The 18,848-nt window shown below is 49.5% G+C and overlaps 1 protein-coding gene across 1 annotated transcript in view; it reads right to left on the bottom strand.

Annotated features, from left to right (window-relative positions):
- The window catches only part of LOC144610839 (nuclear receptor ROR-alpha A-like), a 192,640-nt gene extending 182,131 nt beyond the window's left edge, over window positions 1-10,509 (bottom strand). The window contains exon 1 of the mRNA XM_078429798.1: window positions 10,422-10,509. Within this exon, the coding sequence (XP_078285924.1) occupies window positions 10,422-10,449 (28 nt within the window). The 5' untranslated portion in view covers window positions 10,450-10,509. The remainder of the gene's footprint in view (window positions 1-10,421) is intronic.
- Window positions 10,510-18,848: the final 8,339 nt, after the last annotated feature.

The following is an 18,848-nucleotide window of genomic DNA, read 5'->3' on the forward strand; positions in this document are numbered from 1 at the left end:
GTTATCAAATGGCTTACTAAAATCCATGTGAGCAAATTTAATGCCATATCCTAATTCACGGCAGCACGGTGGCGCAGCAATAGAGTTGCTGCCTCACAGCGCCAAAGACCCGGGTTTGAATCTGACTGTGGGTGCTGTCTGCACAGAGTTTGCACGTTCTCCCCGTGACATGTGTGGGTTTGCTACGAGATCCACAGGTTTCCTCCCACTCTCCAAAGACGTACAGGTTGTAGTTTAATTGGCTTGGTATATTAAAAAATGAGTGTGTACGAGTGTTAAGGGCCTGTTCCACTTAGGCGATTTTTTAGGCGACTGCCAGCGACTGTCAAAGTTGTAGCAGATCGCCAAAATTTTCTTTTACCCCCCAGGACAATGACCACGACAATGCCGAGTCAGGTCGATACAAGTGACTTTTTGTGTGAAACTAGCACCTGGCTAAGAGATTACACCGTCTTCGGAAACATCACGAAATTCCCACGCTGTCAATGCTTCTCCGGCGTCCTAATTTTCGCTGAAATCACTGACAAGTCGGTAAGTACTTGAGAGTTTTGAAATATAACATCTTGCCCGGGTTACTTGAAAACCAAGCTTCACGGTAACAAGGCATAAACTGGATTGATTTCCAGTTTACTAATAACAGTACTAAGAAATTTAATTTTAAAAGTGGTTAAATGGATTTTTGTGCGGAGTGTGGGCATTGTTTGAAAATATACGGGAGATGCAAATCTGGTTTCTGGGTTGCATATCTGGGTTGGGAGCCCACTTTAAAAGTAATGGCTGATGGCCATAAACATCGCGAAATTCCCACACTTACCTGACCGTCAAACTGTCGCCTCCAATCTACCTGTCAAATGTCCTGACGGTAAATAAATTGGTTAAACACAAGTATTTTATGGTATCTTCAAATGACTTTACTTAATTTAATATTACGTGCTTCTAAATGCATCTGCGACAACCTGGCAAACCTGGGGACAGCGTGCGACAGACAGCGCCCGCAATAAGCTACGATACCTGGCCACAAGCCAGCTGGCGCCCAGACATTTCTATCTGGAATTTTTTTCCGCGACGCGCCGAGATCCGCTACGATTCATTGAAGACTCCTCACGATCACGCCCGCGACACCCCGGCAAACGTTCAGCGACAGCCTAGTCACCGGCAATCGCCTTAAAGTCGCCTAAGTGGGACAGGGCCTTTAGTGTGCGAGGATCACTGGCTGGTGCCAGTAATCCTCGCACTGGATCCCCCTCGTTCCAGGACAGAATCCCCCTCGTTCTCACCTTCCACCCCACCAGCCAGCGTATCCAACAAATCATCCGCCAACATTTCCGTCACCTACAATGGGACCCCACCACTGGCCATATCTTCCCATCCCCTCCACTTTCTGCGTTCCGCAGAGACCGTTCCCTCCGTAACTCCCTGGTCCACTCGTCCCTCCCTACCCAAACCACCCCATCCCCAGGCACTTTCCCCTGCAACCGCACGAGATGCAACACCTGTCCCTTTACCTCCCCCCTCAACTCCATCCAAGGACCCAAATAGTCTTTCCAGGTGAGACAGAGTTTCACCTGCACCTCCTCCAACCTCATCTATTGTATCCGCTGCTCTAGATGTCAGCTTATTTACATCGGCGAAACCAAGCACAGGCTCGGCGATCGCTTCGCTCAACACCTGCGCTCGGTCCGCATTGACCAAACTGATCTCCCGGTGGCTGAGCACTTCAACTCCACCTCCCATTCCCAGTCTGACCTTTCTGTCATGGGCCGCCTCCAGTGCCATAGTGAGTCCCACCGGAAATTGGAGGAACAGCACCTCATATTTCGCCTGGGCAGCTTGCAGCCCAGCGGTATGAACATCGACTTCTCCAACTTTAGATAGTGTCCCTCTCTTCCCCTCCCCCTTCCCAGATCTCCCTCTCTCTTCCTGTCTCCACCTATATCCTTCCTTTGTCCCGCCCCCCTGACATCAGTCTGAAGAAGTGTCTCGACCCGAAACGTCACCCATTCCTTCTCTCCCGAGATGCTGCCTGACCTGCTGAGTTACTCCAGCATTTTGTGAATAAATACCTTCCATTTGTACCAGCATCTGCAGTTATTTTCTTACACTGGCTGGTGCAGACTCGGTGGGCTGTGCTGTATTTCTAAATTAAACTGAACTAAACTAAACTAAATCCATTGTAATTATTATAACACTTCATCTCAGCGCCAAGGCCACTGCATTGTCCTTCAACCATTGAACCCAGAGTACCATCATATGGTCATAGCACCCAGAATCACCATCATTACAACTGCAGGGCCAGTACACCATCACTACAGCTAGGCTACTGTACATGTGTAGGAAGGAACTGCAGATGCTGGATTAAACCGAAGATGGACACAAAATGCTGGAGTAACTCAGTGTGACAGGCAGCATCTCTGGAGAGAAGGAATGGGTGATGTTTCGTGTTGAGACCCTTCTTCAGACTGGTTAGGAATAAGGGAAACGAGAAATGTGGATGATGATGTGGAGAGATAAAGAACAGTAAATGAATAACAGAAGGAGAGAGGGAATGGGTATTTATTCACAAAATGTTGGAGTAACTCAGCAGGTCAGGCAGCATCTCGGGAGAGAAGGAATGGGTGACGTTTCGGGTCAAGACCCTTCTTCAGACTGATGTCAGGGGGGTGGGACAAAGGAAGGATATAGGTGGAGACAGGAAGATAGAGGGAGATCTGGGAAGGAGGAGGGAAGAGAGGGACAGAGGAACTATCTAAAGTTGGAGAAGTCGATGTTCATACCACTGGGCTGCAAACTGCCCAGGCGAAATATGAGGTGCTGTTCCTCCAATTTCTGATGGGCCTCACTATGGCACTGGAGGAGGCCCATGACAGAAAGGTCAGACTGGGAATGGGAGGGGGAGTTGAAGTGCTCGGCCACCGGGAGATCAGTTTGGTGAATGCGGACCGAGCGCAGGTGTTCAGCGAAGCGATCGCCGAGCCTGCGCTTGGTTTCGCCGATGTAAATAGGTTGACATCTAGAGCAGCGGATGCAATAGATGAGGTTGGAGGAGGTGCAGGTGAACCTTTGTCTCACCTGGAAAGACTGTTTGGGTCCTTGGATGGAGGTGAAGGGGGGAGGTAAAGGGACAGGTGTTGCATCTCCTGCGGTTGCAAGGGAAAGTGCCAGGGGTTGGGGTGGTTTGGGTAGGAAGGGACGAGTGGACCAGGGAGTTACGGAGGGAACGGTCTCTGCGGAACGCAGAGAGGGGAGGGGATGGGAAGATATGGCCAGTGGTGGGGTCCTGTTGTAGGTGACGGAAATGTTGGTGGATGATTTGTTGGATCCGCTGGCTGGTGGGGTGGAAGGTGAGAACGAGGGGGATTCTGTCCTTGTTGCGAGTGGGGGGAGGGGGAGCAAGAGCGGAGCTGTGGGATGTAGAAGAGACCCTAGTGAGAGCCTCATCTATAATGGAGGAGGGGATGCCCCGTTTCCTGAAGGAATGGGTGACGTTTCGGGTCAAGACTCCTCTTCAGACCGTACATACATTATGTTACCTGAACCCTTGCAGTCCTGTGTACCATCAGCTTGAGACTTGAAGCCAAGTGTCCTATCAGACAAAGGGTGGTGGGTGTATGGAACAAGCTGCTAGAGGAGGTAGTTGAGGCTGGGACTATCCCAACTTTTAAGAAACAGTTAAACAGGTACATGGATAGGACAAGTTTGGAGGGATATCAGCCAAAAGCAGGCAGGTGGGACTAGTGTAGTTGGGACATGTTGGCTGGTGTGGGCATGTTGGGCTGAAGGGCCTGTTTCAACGCTGTATCACTCTATGACTCTATGAATATCACCACACCATCATCCACATAGGGCAGCCACTACAATGTCAGGTTCAGCAGACTGATTCAAACAGATTGGAAGAGCCACAAATGGGAATATTTAAAAAAACAATCATAAGGATATTAAAATCAATACCTCAGAAATCAATACCTTGTGTACAAAATCATGAGCGGGATAGATCGGGTAGATGCATGGAGTCTCTTGCCCGGAGTAGGGGAATCGAGGACCAGAGGACATAGGTTCAAGGTGAAGGGGAAAAGATTTAATAGGAATCTGAGGGGTTACTTTTTCACACAAAGGGTGGTGGGTGTATAGAACGAGCTGCCAGTGGAGGTAGTTGAGGCTGGGACTATCACAACATTTATGAAACAGTTAGACAGATACATGGAATTCACTGCCTCAGAAGGCAGTGGAGGCCAAGTCTTTGAATGCATTCAAGAGAGAACTAGATAGAGCTCTTCAGGATAGCGGAGTCAGGGGGTATGGGGAGAAGGCAGAACGGGTTACTAATTGAGAATGATCAGCCATGATCACATTGAATTGTGGTGCTGGCTCGAGGGGCCGAATGGCCTACTCCTGCACCTATTGTCTATTGTCTATTGTCTATTGGATAGGACAGGTTTGGAGGGATATGGACCAAACGCAGGCAGGTGGGACTACTGACCTCTCTGTCATGGGCCTCCTCCAGTGCCATAGTGAGGCCCGCCGGAAATTGGAGGAGCAGCACCTCATATTTCGCCTGGGCAGTTTGCGGCCCGGTGGTATGAACGTCGACTTCTCCAACTTCAGATAGCTCCTCTGTCCCTCCCTTCCCCTCCTCCTTCCCAGATCTCCCTCTATCTTCCTGTCTCCACCTATATCCTTCCTTTGTCCCGCCCCCGACATCAGTCTGAAGAAGGGTCTCGACCCGAAACGTCACCCATTCCTTCTCTCCCGAGATGCTGCCTGACCTGCTGAGTTACTCCAGCATTTTGTGAATAAATTGAATCATGAATTTGTGTTGGCAAGCCACAGGAGAGGAAGGAGACAGCATGCCCAGCAACTCTTCCTGGATTGCTCTGGGCATTCATTAAAATTATTCTAATGGAGATAATAATTACATGAGGGACTGATATTAGAGTCAGATTTTTTCAAGTCTGGTTTGAACTCTATGTTGAAACAATAATGATGTCAAGTCAGATCTGGGTTTGTTTGAACAGCCCCAGAGGAGACAATTGAACGGAAACAGTGGGTGATCAGAGAGATCTCACAGGTGTCACAAAATGCTGGAGTAACTCAGCGGGTCAGGCAGCATCTCAGGAGACAAGGAATGGGTGACAGTTGGAATGGTTTCTGAAGAAGGGTCTCGACCCGAAACGTCACCCATTCCTTCTCTCCTGAGATGCTGCCTGACCCGCTGAGTTACTCCAGCATTTTGTGATACATTCGATTTGTACCAGCATCTACGTTTATTTTCCTACAGAGAGATCTCACAGATGCATCAGAGAAAGCATTTTATCGGGATGCATCACAGCTTGGTTTGGGAACAGCTCCGTGCAAGACCGCACGAAATAGCAGTGAATTGTGGACGCAGCCCAGACCATCACACAAACCAACCTCCCTTCCATTGACTCCATCTACACCTCACGTTGCCTCGGCAAGGCCAGCAGAATAATCAAGGACCAGTCACACCCTGGCTGTATAGAGGGATCAGAAGTGTGAAAACGCACACCTCCAGATTCAGGGGCAGTTTCTTCCCAGCTGTTATCAGGCAACTGAACCATCCTACCACAACCAGAGAGCAGTGCTGAAATACTATCTACCTCATTGGTGACCCTCAGGCTATCTTTGATCGGACTTTACTGGCTTTAGTCACTAAACTTGGCTTTAGTCACTGGCTTTAGTCACTAAACTTGTATTCATTGGAGTTTAGAATGATGAGAGGGGATCTAATAGAGACATATAAAATTATAAAAGGACTGGACAAGCTAGATGCAGGAAAAATGTTCCCGATGTTGGGGGAGTCCAGAACCAGGGGCCACAGTCTTAGAATAAAGGGGAGGCCATTTAAAACTGAGGTGAGAAGGACCTTTTTCACCCAGAGAATTTGTGGAATTCTCTGCCACAGAGGGCAGTGGAGGCCAAATCACTGGATGAATTTAAGGGAGAGTTAGATAGAGCTCTGGGGGCTAGTGGAATCAAGGGATATGGGGAGAAGGCAGGCACAGGTCACTGATTGTGGATGATCAGCCATGATCACAATGAATGGTGGTGCTGGCTTGAAGGGCCGAATGGCCTCCCCCTGCACCTATTTTTTATGTTTCTATGTAAACGTTATTCCCTTATCATGTATCTATACACTGCGAATGGCTCGATTGTAATCATGTATTGTCTTTCCGCTGACTGGTTAGCACGCAGCAAAAGCTTTTCACGGTACCTCGGTACACGTGACAATAAACTAAACTGAAACTGAATGGCAGAAGAAGCTTGAGGATCTAAATGACTTCTTGTTCTTCTTTGTCTGCCTCTGATATCCACACCCTGTGCGTTAGTGGTCAGATGCAGTCATGGTGTCAGATTCAATGGATTTTCTGCTCACAGCTCAGGTCGAAAAATCATCAGGTTTCAGTTTTAGTTTAGATGTCGAGCATGGAAACAAGCCTTTCACCCCACAGAGTCCACGCCTACCATCAATCACTCACTCACTCTAGTTTAATGCTATTGAGGAGGAACGTCTTTAGCCCGTGGGTAGTTAATCTGTGGAACTCATTGCCACAGAGGGCTGTGGAGGCCAAAGCAGTGGATATTTTTAAGGCAGAGGTAGCCAAATTCTTGATTAGAATGGGTGTCAAAGGTTATGGGGAGAAGGCAGGAAAATGGGATTAGGAGACAGCGATCAGCCATGATTGAATGGTGGAGTGGACTCGATGGGCCAAATGGCCTAATTCTACTCCTGTAACTTGTGTACTTGTGAACTTGTATTCCACGTTCTCATCCTCTCGCTACGCACCAGGGGCAATTTTACAGAGGGCCAATTAACCTGGAATCCTGCACGTGTTTGGAATGTGGGAGGAAACGGGAGCACCCTGAGGAAACACACGTGGTCACAGGGAGAACGTGCAAACTCCACACAGACAGCAGCCGAGGTCAGGATTGAACTTAGTTTAGTTTAGAGATACAGCGTGGAAACAGGCCCTTCGGCCCACCGGGTCAGCACCGACCAGCGATCCCCGCACATTTGGGGCGCAACGGTAGAGTTGCTCCTTACAGCGCCAGAGACCCGGGTTAGATCCCGACTACAGGTGCTGTCTGTACGGAGTTTGTACGTTCTCCCCGTGACCTGCATGGATTTTCTACGAGATCTTTGGTTTCCTCCCGCACTCCAACAATTTACAGGTTTGTAGGGTAATTGACTTGGTATAAATGTTTTTTAAAAATTGTCCCTAGTGTAGGATTGATTAAATGTGCGGGGATCGCTGGTTGGCGCGGACTCGTTGGACCGAAGGGCCTGTTTCCGAGCTGTATCTCTAAACTAAATTACAATTACTCTCCTACACACACACACACACACACTAGGGACAATTTGCACTTACACCAAGTCAATTAACCTACAAACCTGTACGTCTTTGGAGTGTGGGAGGAAACCGAAGATCTCGGAGAAAACCCACACAGGTCATGGGGAGAACGTACAAACTCCGTACAGACAGCGCCCGTGGTCGGGATGGAACCCGGGTCGCTGCCTCTGTAAACGCTGTAAGGCAGCAACTCTACCGTTGAATCACCTAATTTTGCTTATTTAAAATAACTAGTCCCCATGTCGTACAGCACAAGTAGAAAGACAAGTGAAAATCTTTGTTTTGCATGCCATCCAAACAGATTAGGTGCACTATACATAAATACAATCAAGATTATTAAGGGGTTGGACACGTTAGAGGCAGGAAACAAGTTCCCAATGTTGGGGGAGTCCAGAACAAGGGGCCACAGTTTAAGAATAAGGGGTAGGCCATTTAGAACGGAGATGAGGAAAAACTTTTTCAGTCAGAGAGTTGTGAATCTGTGGAATTCTCTGCCTCAGAAGGCAGTGGAGGCCAATTCTCTGAATGCATTCAAGAGAGAGCTAGATAGAGCTCTTAAGGATAGCGGAGTCAGGAGGTATGGGGAAAAGACAGGAACGGGTTACTGATTGAGAATGATCAGCCATGATCACATTGAATGGTGGTGCTGACTCGAAGGGCCGAATGGCCTCCTCCTGCACATATTGTCTATTGTCTATAAGTCAAACTCAAGTACAATAGATAGAGCAAAGGGGAAGTTACATGGAGCTTACAGAGAATATGGTTATCATTGGAGTGCATCAGTTCCATAGACAAAGTCCAAAGTCCACAATTAGACATTGCTTCCCAGAGACATCTGAGTTGAGCTCAAATTCTATAATAAATAACTAGTTTTCAGTATTCGGGAGGATAGGTGGTTTTAAACCAAAGTTAAATGTTGTTATAGATTAGGGAACGAGCGCAAGCTTTTAGTGTAATACTAGATCAATAGACAATAGACAATAGGCGCAGGAGTAGGCCATTCGGCCCTTCGAGCCTTCAATGTGATCATGGCTGATCATCCACAATCAGTACCCCGTTCCTGCCTTCTCCCCATACCCCCTGACTCCGCTATCTTTAAGGGCTCTATCTAGCTCTCTCTTGAAAGCATCCAGGGAATTGGCCTCCACTGCCTACTGAGGCAGAGAATTCCACAGGTTTACAACTCTTACTGAAAAAGTTTTTCCTCATCTCTGTTCTAAATGGCCTACCCCTTATTCTTAAACTGTGGCCCCTGGTTCTGGACTCCCCCAACATTGGGAACATGTTTCCTGCCTCTAAAGTGTCCAATCCCTTAATAATCTTATATATTTCAATCAGATCCCCTCTCATTCTTCTAAATTCCAGCGTATACAAGCCTAGTCGCTCCAGTCTTTCAACATATGACAGTCCCAGCATTCTGGGAATTAACCTAGTGCACCAATGCTGCACGCCCTCAATAGCAAGAATATCCTTCCTCAAGTGGACCCGTTGGGCCCAAACCACTCCTGCATTGGTGCAGCACCCTCTCCTCCCCCTCTCCCCTCACCCCCCTCCCCCTCCCCTCTCCAACCCTCCCCCTCCCCTTGGGTCTCGACCCGAAGCGTCACCCATTCACACAGGATAGTTTGTTTGTTTTTATGTCTTGACTGTTTTTGTAAAGCGTCTTTGAGCATTTGGAAAAGCGCTATAAAAAATAAATGTTTATTATTATATTATTATTATTGTGGACATTGGACATTGCCAATGGAACTGCAATGCTACACAGATAAACAGAAACATACAAACATGGAATATAGGTGCAGGAGGAGGCCATTCAGCCCTTCGAGCCAGCACCACCATTCATTGTGATCATGGCTGATCATCCACAATCAATAACCCGTGCCTGCCTTCTCCTCCATATCCCTTGAGTCCACTAGCCCCTAGATCTCTATCTAACTCTCTTTTAAATCCATCCAGTGAATTGGCCTCCACTGCCCTCTGTGGCAGAGAATTCCACAAATTCACAACCCTCATATTTTCTGTAAGGACGATGCATGTTCCCCTTTGTTCTATCTATTGTACTTGAGTTTGACTTGATTGTATTTATGTATAGTACATCTGATCTGTTTGGATAGCATGCAAAACAAAGTCCCCATATGACAATAATGACAATACGGCCCTGGTAAGACCACATCTGGAGTATTGTGTACAGTTTTGGTCTCCTAATTTGAGGAAGGACATCCTTGTGATTGAGGCAGTGCAGCGTAGGTTCACGAGATTGATCCCTGGGATGGCAGGACTGTCATATGAGGAAAGATTGAAAAGACTGGGCTTGTATTCACTGGAGTTTAGAAGGATGACAGGGGATCTTATAGAGACATATAAAATCATAAATTGGACAAGCTAGATGCAGGAAAAATGTTCCCAATGTTGGGCGAGTCCAGAACCAGGGGCCACAGTCTTAGAATAAAGGGGAGGCCATTTAGAACTGAGGTGAGAAGGACCTTTTTCACCCAGAGGGTTGTGAATTTGTGGAATTGTGGAGGCCAATTCACTGGATGAATTTAAGAGAGAGTTAGATAGAGCTCTAGGGGCTAGTGGAATCAAGGGATGTGGGGAGAAGGCAGGCACAGGTTATTGATTGTGGGTGATCAGCCATGATCACAATGAATGGCGGTGCTGGCTCGAAGGGCCGAATGGCCTCCTCCTGCACCTATTTTCTATGTTTCTATGTTTATCCTTCTAGCGTAGCAGTTCCATCGGCAAAGTCCAATGTCGCTGTATACTGCATAGGGCCTAAAGAGAGGGTGGGGAGGGAGTGGGATCAGTGGGAATTGATCATGTACACATCACATGTTCTTGTGTTCTTCAAAATTCTTGACTAGTACGGATGTCAGGGGTTATGGGGAGAAGACAGGAGAATGGGGTTAGGAGGGAGAGATAGATCAGCCATGATTGAATGGTGGATTCGACTTGATGGGCCGAATGGCCTAATTCTTCTCCTATCACTTACGATCTTATGATCTAATGACAAGTTCATAATGTGTAAACTCAGAATGGAATGACGCACCGTACCTTTAGTCAATGTCCCACACACCTCCATCACTAGCCCTGGGTGAGTCCTACCCAAGTGTGGCTGGTGGACAGTGGAGCACAGATTGTGGCCCTCGGTGTAAACGCTGGACTTCATCAAGTCTCACGCCTTCCGGTCAAACACGGTCGAGGACACCTAGAAAACCAACAAAAGCTTCACAGCTTCAAAAACGCCCGGCCTGGCCTTTACATGTCCACATCTCAGGACCAGTCCCCACACGGAAACAAGGGCGCAGCGGTAGAGTTGCTGCCTCACAGCGCCAGAGACCCACGTTCGATCCTGACAGCGGGTGCTGTTTGTACATTCTCCAATCGTGACCTGCGTGGGTTTTCTCCGGGTGCTCCGGTTTCCTCCCACACTCCAAAGGCGTACAGGTTTGTAGGTTAATTGGCTTCCGTAAAAATTGTAAATTGTCCCTAGTGTGTGTAGGGTAGTGTTAGTGTGTGGGGATCGCTGGTCGGCACGGACTCGGTGGGCTGAAGTGCCTATTTCTGCTCTGTATGTCTAAACTAAAAAATTGTAAATTGCCCCGAGTGTGTGTAGGATAGTGATAGTGTAGTGGCCGGTGTGGACTCGGTGGGCCGAAGGGCCTATTTCCGCGCTGGCTCTCTAAAGTCTAAAGTAAGCCCAGAAGTGTTATGGTGACGTTTTCCTTATGGTGCCCTTACGAATAGTTTATTGGTGAACTTTTATCAATGCATAGTACCAGAACTGATATAGCCCATATCCCTGCCAACTCCTCAACATCCTGATCCAGGAATCGATCTCACAGACACTCCAGAACTTCATCTGTGGCATTCTTGGTGGGTTTGATTCAGTCAGTCTACAATTGATTACAGCACCCCCTGTATTACATAATGCCCTCCCTCCCTCTACCCTCCCTCTCTCCCCTCCCTCCGTCCCCTCCCTCCGTTCCCTCCCTCTCTCTCCTCCCTCTCCCCTCCCTCTCTCCCCTCCCTCTCTCCCCTCCCTCCGTCCCCTCCCTCCGTCCCCTCCCTCCCTCTACCCTCCCTCTCTCCCCTCCCTCTCTCCCTCCCTCTCTCCCCTCCCTCTCTCCCTCCCTCTCTCCCCTCCCTCTCTCCCCTCCCTCTCTCCCCTCCCTCTCCCCCCTTCCTCTCTCCCCTCCCTCTCTCCCCCTCCCTCTCTCCCCTCCCTCCCTCCCTCCCTCTCTCCCCTCCCTCTCTCCCCTCCCTCTCTCCCTCCCTCTCTCCCCTCCCTCTCTCCCTCTCTCTCTCCCCTCCCTCTCTCCCTCCCTCTCTCCCCTCACTCTCTCCCCTCCCTCCGTCCCCTCCCTCTCTCCCCTCCCTCTCTCCCCTCCCTCTCTCCCCTCCCTCTCTCCCCCTCCCTCTTCCCCCTCCCTCTCTCCCCTCCCTCTCTCCCCTCCCTCCCTCTCTCCTCCCTCTCTCCCCTCTCTCTCCCCCTCCCTCTCTCCCCTCCCTCTCTCCCCTCCCTCTCTCCCCTCCCTCTCTCCCCTCCCTCTCTCCCCTCCCTCTCTCTCTCCCCTCCCTCTCTCCCCTCCCTCTCTCCCATCACTCTCTCCCCTCCCTCTCTCCCCTCCCCTCCCTCCGTCCCTCCCTCTCTCCCCTCCCTCTCTCCCCCTCCCTCTCTCCCCTCCCCTCCCTCCCTCTCCCCCCTCCCTCTCCCCTCCCTCTCTCCCCCCTCTCCCCTCCCTCTCTCCCCTCCCTCTCTCCCCTCCCTCTCTCCCCTCCCCTCCCTCCGTCCCTCCCTCTCTCCCCTCCCTCTCTCCCCCTCTCCCCTCCATCTCTCCCCTCCCTCTCTCCCCTCCCTCTCTCCCCTCCCGCTCTCCCCTCCCTCTCTCCCCTCCCTCTCTCCCCTCCCTCTCTCCCCTCTCTCTCTCCCCTCCCTCTCTCCCCTCCCTCTCTCCATCCCCTTCCATCACCATCCCTCCCTCCGGCTTCATCTTTCACTCCTCCTCTTTTCACCTTATTTGACACATTTGTGTCTCAAAGGGTCTTAGAGTGATACAGTGTAGAAACAGGCCCTTCGGCCAACTTGCCCGCACCGGTCAACATGTTCCAGCTACACTAGTCCCACCTGCCTGCATTTGCTCCATATCCCTCCAAACCTGTCCAATCCATGTACCTGTCTAACTGTTTCTTAAACATTGGTATAGTCCCAGCCTCAACTACCTCCTCTGGCAGCTCGTTCCATACACTTGTGTGAAAACGTCACCTCTCGGATTCCTATTCAAATCTTTCCCCTTTCACCTTAAACCTATAATGTCCTCTGGTCCTCGATTCACCTATTCTGGTGCAAGAGACTCTGTGCATCTACCCAATTTATTCCTCCCATTGAATTTATGCATCTTTATAAGATCACCCCTCATCCTCCTGCGCTCCAAGGAATAGATACCCAGCCTACTCAACCTCTCCCTACAGCTCACACCCTCTAGTCCTGGCAACATCATTTTCACCTCCAGCCATTGTCACCTACTCCACCCATCTTCCCATCGATCACCCACCTCACTTACCCCTGTATCCACCAATCACTTGCCAGGCATTGTCCCAACCCCACCTCTCTTTTCCAGCTTTCCCCCCTCCCCTACTACAATCAGTCTGAAGAAAGGTCCTGACCTGCAATGTTGCCTGTCCATTCCTTCCACAGATGTTGCCTGACCTGCTGAGTTCCTCCAGCACTTTGATTGTTTCTGTGCGACTTCCTAGTTTCCTGAACTTGCGTTGTGTTCTGCAACACAACTGCACAGAGGCCCACAAAACCCCCCACCCAAGTTGCTGCCCCTTGCCATTGCTTGGCTCCACGACGACATATTCCAGAGCCTTCGTGCAGCGGGTAGTGCTACTACCGCCCAGGTGCCTGATTCTGACAGCTGCTGCTGTTTGTGTGGAGTTTGCACATCCCTTTGATTACAAATATAGTCATAAAGTGCTGGGGTAACTCAGCGGGCCAGGCAGCATCTCTGGAGAACATGGATGGGTGATGTTTCGGGTTGGGACCCTTCCGACTGAAGAAGGGTCCTGACTTGAAACGTCGCCTATCCATGTTCTCCAGAGATTCTCCTGAGACCCGCTGAGTTACTCCAGCACTTTGTGACTATATTTGGTATAAACCAGCAGTTCATAAGTTTGTAAGTTCATAGGTCCTAGGGGCAGAATTAGGCCATTCGGCCCATCAAGTAACTCCCCCATTCAATCGTGGCTGATCTATCTTTACCTCTCAACCCCATTCTCCTGCCTTCTCCCCATAACCCCTGATAGCCGCACTAATCACCCGTACCATGATTTGTTTCTACATCTTCTCATTGACTGCATTGGTTTCTCTCCAGTTTCCTCCCACATGCCATGGAGGGGCCGGTCGGGTGGTTCATTGGCTGCTGCAGGAGATAAATGGCATGTGAGAGAGAACCAGTTTAAGTGAAATATGTGGGGGGGATGGGATAGTTCTGCTGGGCAGCATGGACTCAATGGGCTGAATGGCCTCCTTCTATGTTGTAATTCTAAGGAGGAGGAGGCCATTCATTGTGATCATGGCTGATCATCCACAATCAATAACCCGTGCCTGCCTTCTCCCCATATCCCTTGATTCCACTAGCCCCTAGAGCTCTCTAACTCTCTCTTAAATCCATCCAGTGATTTGGCCTCCACTGCCCTCTGTGGCAGAGAATTCCACAAATTCACAACTCTCTGGGTGATAAAGTTCCTTCTCACCTCAGTTTTAACTGAGGAGACCAAAACTGCACACAATACTCCAGATGTGATCTCACCAGGGCCCTGTACAACTGCAGAAGGCCTATGCTCAAATCCTCTCGTTATGAAGGCCAACATTTTAACCGTGTGCTTGCTGAACCCCATGCCTCCTCAGTGGTAGGTACCAGCATGGACCACAATCTCTGGCTAGTCACCCTCTTCAGAACACTCTGCAGCTAATCAGTGACATGCCTGCCCTGGTACCAGCAAGGCCACAGACCACCCTGGAGTTACCCCTCCTTCCCCCTGAACTACTGAATCCCCCATGACCATTTGTGGGATAATGTGTGAAAGAATTGTAGATGCAGGCCAGGCCACCACACAAACCAACCTCCCTTCCATTGACTCCGTCTACACCTCATGCTGCCTCGGCAAGGCCAGCAGCCCAGACCATCACACAAACCAACCTCCCTTCCATTGACTCCATCTACACCTCACGCTGCCTCGGCAAGGCCAGCAGCACAACCAAGGACCAGTCTCACCCCGGTCACTCCCTCTTCTCCCCTCTCCCATCAGGCAAGAGACAATAGACAATAGGTGCAGGAGGGGGCCATTCGGCCCTTCGAGCCAGCACCGCCATTCAATGTGATCATGGCTGATCATTCTCAATCACTACCCCGTTCCTGCCTTCTCCCCATACCCCCTGACTCCGCTATTATTAAGAGCTCTATCTAGCTCTCTCTTGAATGCATTCAGAGAATTGGCCTCCACTGCCTTCTGAGGCAGAGAATCCCACAGATTCACAACTCTCTGACTGAAAAAGTTTTTCCTCATCTCTGTTCTAAATGGCCGACCCCTTATTCTTAAACTGAGGTTACAGAAGTGTGAAAACGCACACCTCCAGATTCAGGGGCAGTTTCATCCCAGCTGTTATCAGGCAACTGAACCATCCTATTACCAATTAGAGAGCAGTCCTGGCCAACTATCTATCTTATTGGAGACCCTCGGACTATCTTTAATCGAACTTTACTGGACTTTATCTTACACTAAACATTATTCCCTTTATCATGTTTAATTTAGTTACAGTGCAGAAAGTTTGGCCCACCAAATCCACGCCAACCGGCGATCCCCACACACTAACAGTATTCTACATACACTAGGGACAATTTAAAATTACACCAAGCCAATTAACATACAAACTTGTATGTTTTTGGAATGTGGGAAGAAACCGGAGATCCCGAAAAAACTCCACGCGGGTCACGGGGAGAACGTACAAACTCCGTACAGACCGCACCCATGGTCAGTGTAAGAAAATAACTGCAGATGCTGGTACAGATCGAAGGTATTTATTCACAAAATGCTGGAGTAACTCAGCAGGTCAGGCAGCATCTCAGGAGAGAAGGAATGAGTGACGTTTTGGGTCAGACTGAGGAAGGGTCTCGACCCGAAACATCACCCATTCCTTCTCTCCTGAGATGCTGCCTGACCTGCTGAGTTAGTCCAGCATTTTGTGAATAAGCACCCATGGTCAGGATCGAACCCGGACCTCTGTAAGGCAGCAACTCTACCGCTGCACCACAGTGCCACCCAGTGTATCTGTACACTGTGGATGCCTCGATTGTAATCATGTATAGTCGTTCCACTCTGCTTCCTTGCCTCCTGTGTGGTTGATCCATTCATGCTCCCATCATCTAGAGAACCACTACCCCATCCCCGCACCCACCAACCCGAGGGATCGTCATCACCCCGACACCACCTAAAAACACAGGTCTGGTGCATTGAACATAGCACAGTATTGGAACAGGCCCTTCGGCCCACAATATCCGTGCCAAACATAAAGCCAAGACACTCTCCTCTGCCTGCACATGATCCATATCCTTCCATTCCTGCCTATCCATGTGCCTATTGAAGACTCTCATAAACACCACTATCGTACCTGCTTCTAACTCCACCCCTGCCAGGCAACTGCCACCCTCTGCATAAAAGAAACATGCCCTGCACATCTCACTGAAACTATCCCCTATTTAATGTTTCCCCTCAGCTTCCAGTGCTCCAGAGAAAACCATCCATGCTGGAGGTTGAACACAGACCTGATGGAAATATATAAACTGGATCCACAGACAGGGTAGACAGTCAGAACCTTTTGCCAGTGTGGAAATGTTAAAGCATAGAGCGCATAGCTTTAATAAAACCTTTGCTCAGCCCGCCTGAACCCACCTGATCTCCCGGCTGCTGGACACTTTAATTCTCCTTCCCATTCCTACAGACCTTTTTATTCACAAAATGCTGGAGTAACTCAGCGGGTCAGGCAGCATCTCGGGAGAGAAGGAATGGGTGACGTTTCGGGTCGAGACCCTTCTTCAGACTGATGTCAGGGGGGCGGGACAAAGGAAGGATATAGGTGGAGACAGGAAGATAGAGGGAGATCTGGGAAGGGGGAGGGGAAGAGAGGGACAGAGGAACTATCTAAAGTTGGAGAAGTCGATGTTCATACCACTGGGCTGCAAACTGCCCAGGCGAAATATGAGGTGCTGCTCCTCCAATTTCCGGCGGGCCTCACTATGGCACTGGAGGAGGCCCATTACAGAGAGGTCAGACTGGGAATGGGAGGGGGAGTTAAAGTGCTGGGCCACCGGGAGATCAGTTGCGTTAATGCGGACCGAGCGCAGGTGTTCAGCGAAGCGATCGCCGAGCCTGCGCTTGGTTTCGCCGATGTAAATAAGTTGACATCTAGAGCAGCGGATGCAACAGATGAGGTTGGAGGACGTGCAGGTGAACCTCTGTCTCACCTGGAAAGACTGTTTGGGTCTGTAAGGTCATGCTTGCTATGTAGTTAATAAAGTCTTTGGATCATTATCCAGGTGTACGGCTTCTGTTATTATACAGTCAACACAACATGGTGTCAGAAGTGGGATGCGAACCCACGCCTCCAATTGGAGACCAGACTTTATTAACTACATAGCAAGCATGACCTCACGCCTGCACGTTGCACTTACACTAACCCGAATCACCTAAGCAGCGGTCACTCAAAAGCTAAAGGGGCGTAACTACAAAAGCATGACACATAACATGAGTGACACCATTACACTAATCTACAGCGTCCTTGGATGGAGTTGAGGGGGGAGGTAAAGGGACAGGTGTTACATCTCGTGCGGAGGAATTGGGAGTCGGGGGATAGACTTTTTGCAGGAGACCGGGTGGGAAGAAGTGTAGTCCAGATAGCTGTGCGAGTCAGTGGGTTTATAGTAAATGTCCGTCACTAGTCTGTCTCCTGTGATGGAGATGGTGAGGTCCAGAAACGGGAGGGAGATGTCGGAGTTAGTCCAGGTATATTTAAGGGCAGGATGGAAATTGGAGGTGAAGTGTATGAAGTCAGTGAGTTCTGCATGGGTACAAGAGGTAGCACCAATGGAGTCGTCGATGTAGTGGAGGTAAAGTTCGGGGATGGGGCCGGTGTACATCTGGAACAGGGATTGTTCGACGTACTCGACAAAGAGGCAGGCGTAGCTAGGGCCCACGCGAGTGCCCATAGCTACGCCTCTGGTTTGGAGGAAGTGGGAGGAGCCACACGGACCTTTCTGTCCTCGGTCTCCTCCATTGTCAGAGTGAGGCTAAACGCAAATTGGAGGAACAGCATCTCATATTTTGCTTGGGCAGCTTACAGCCCAGTGGTATGAATATTGATTTCTCTCACTTCAGGCATTCCCTCTCTCTCTATCCATCCCCCACCCAAGTCACACTTGCATCTCATTTTCACCCTACAAACAGCTTACAATGGCCTGTTTCCTTTATCATCGTTACTTTTTTGCAGATCTTTCATTCATTGTCTTTATCTCTCCACATCACCGTCTATATCTCTCGTTTCCCTTATCCCTGACCAGTCCGAAGAAGGGTCTCGACCCGAAACGCCACCCATTCCTTCTCTCCAGAGATGCTGCCTGACCTGCTGAGTTACTCCAGCTTTTTGTGTCTTTGGTTTAAATCAGCATCTGCAGATCCTTCTTACGCTTAACTTCAATGTCAGATGAGCAAAGTTTAAAGGATATATCTGGGGCAAGTCTTATAGAGTGTGATGGATGCCTTGAATATATTGCCAGGGGTGGTGATGAAGGCAGATATGACAGTGGTGATGTATTGATAGGGTGAAGATAGACACAAAATGCTGGAGTAACTCAGCGGGTCGGACAGCATCTCTGGAGAGAAAGAATGGGTGATATTTTGGATCAAGTCCTTTCTTCAGACTTTAGATTGGGCACAGGGAGTGGAGGGGGGTGGATCACATAGAGGGAGAGAGATTTGTTTAACTTGGTATGATCGTCAGCACAGACCTTGTGGGCAGAAGGGCCTGATCCTGGGCTGTGCTGTTCAATGTTGTAGTTAACAGGAGCTGTTTAAGTAACAACTGTGATATTAGTAAGGGACAAAGGAAGGTGGAAGATGAAGGGCTGGTGTAATCTGGTTTGGGAACCGTTAAAAGCTGATTGTGTGTGTGGGTGTGTGGGTGTGCGTATGCGTCTGTGTGTGTGTGTGGGTGTGCATGTGCGTGTGTGTTTGTGTGTGTGTCTGTGTGTCTGTATGTTTGCGTGTGTGTCTGTCTGTCTGTGTGTGTGTGTGTGTGTGTGTCTGTGTGTGAGTGTGTGTATGAGTGTATTTGTGTGTGTGTGTGTGTGTGTGTCTGTGTGTGTGTGTATGTGTCTGTGTGTGTGAGAGTGTGTATGAGTGTATTTGTGTGTCTGTGTGTGT

The sequence above is a fragment of the Rhinoraja longicauda genome, chromosome 38 (assembly GCF_053455715.1).
Source record: "Rhinoraja longicauda isolate Sanriku21f chromosome 38, sRhiLon1.1, whole genome shotgun sequence".
Classification (NCBI taxonomy): domain Eukaryota; kingdom Metazoa; phylum Chordata; class Chondrichthyes; order Rajiformes; family Arhynchobatidae; genus Rhinoraja; species Rhinoraja longicauda.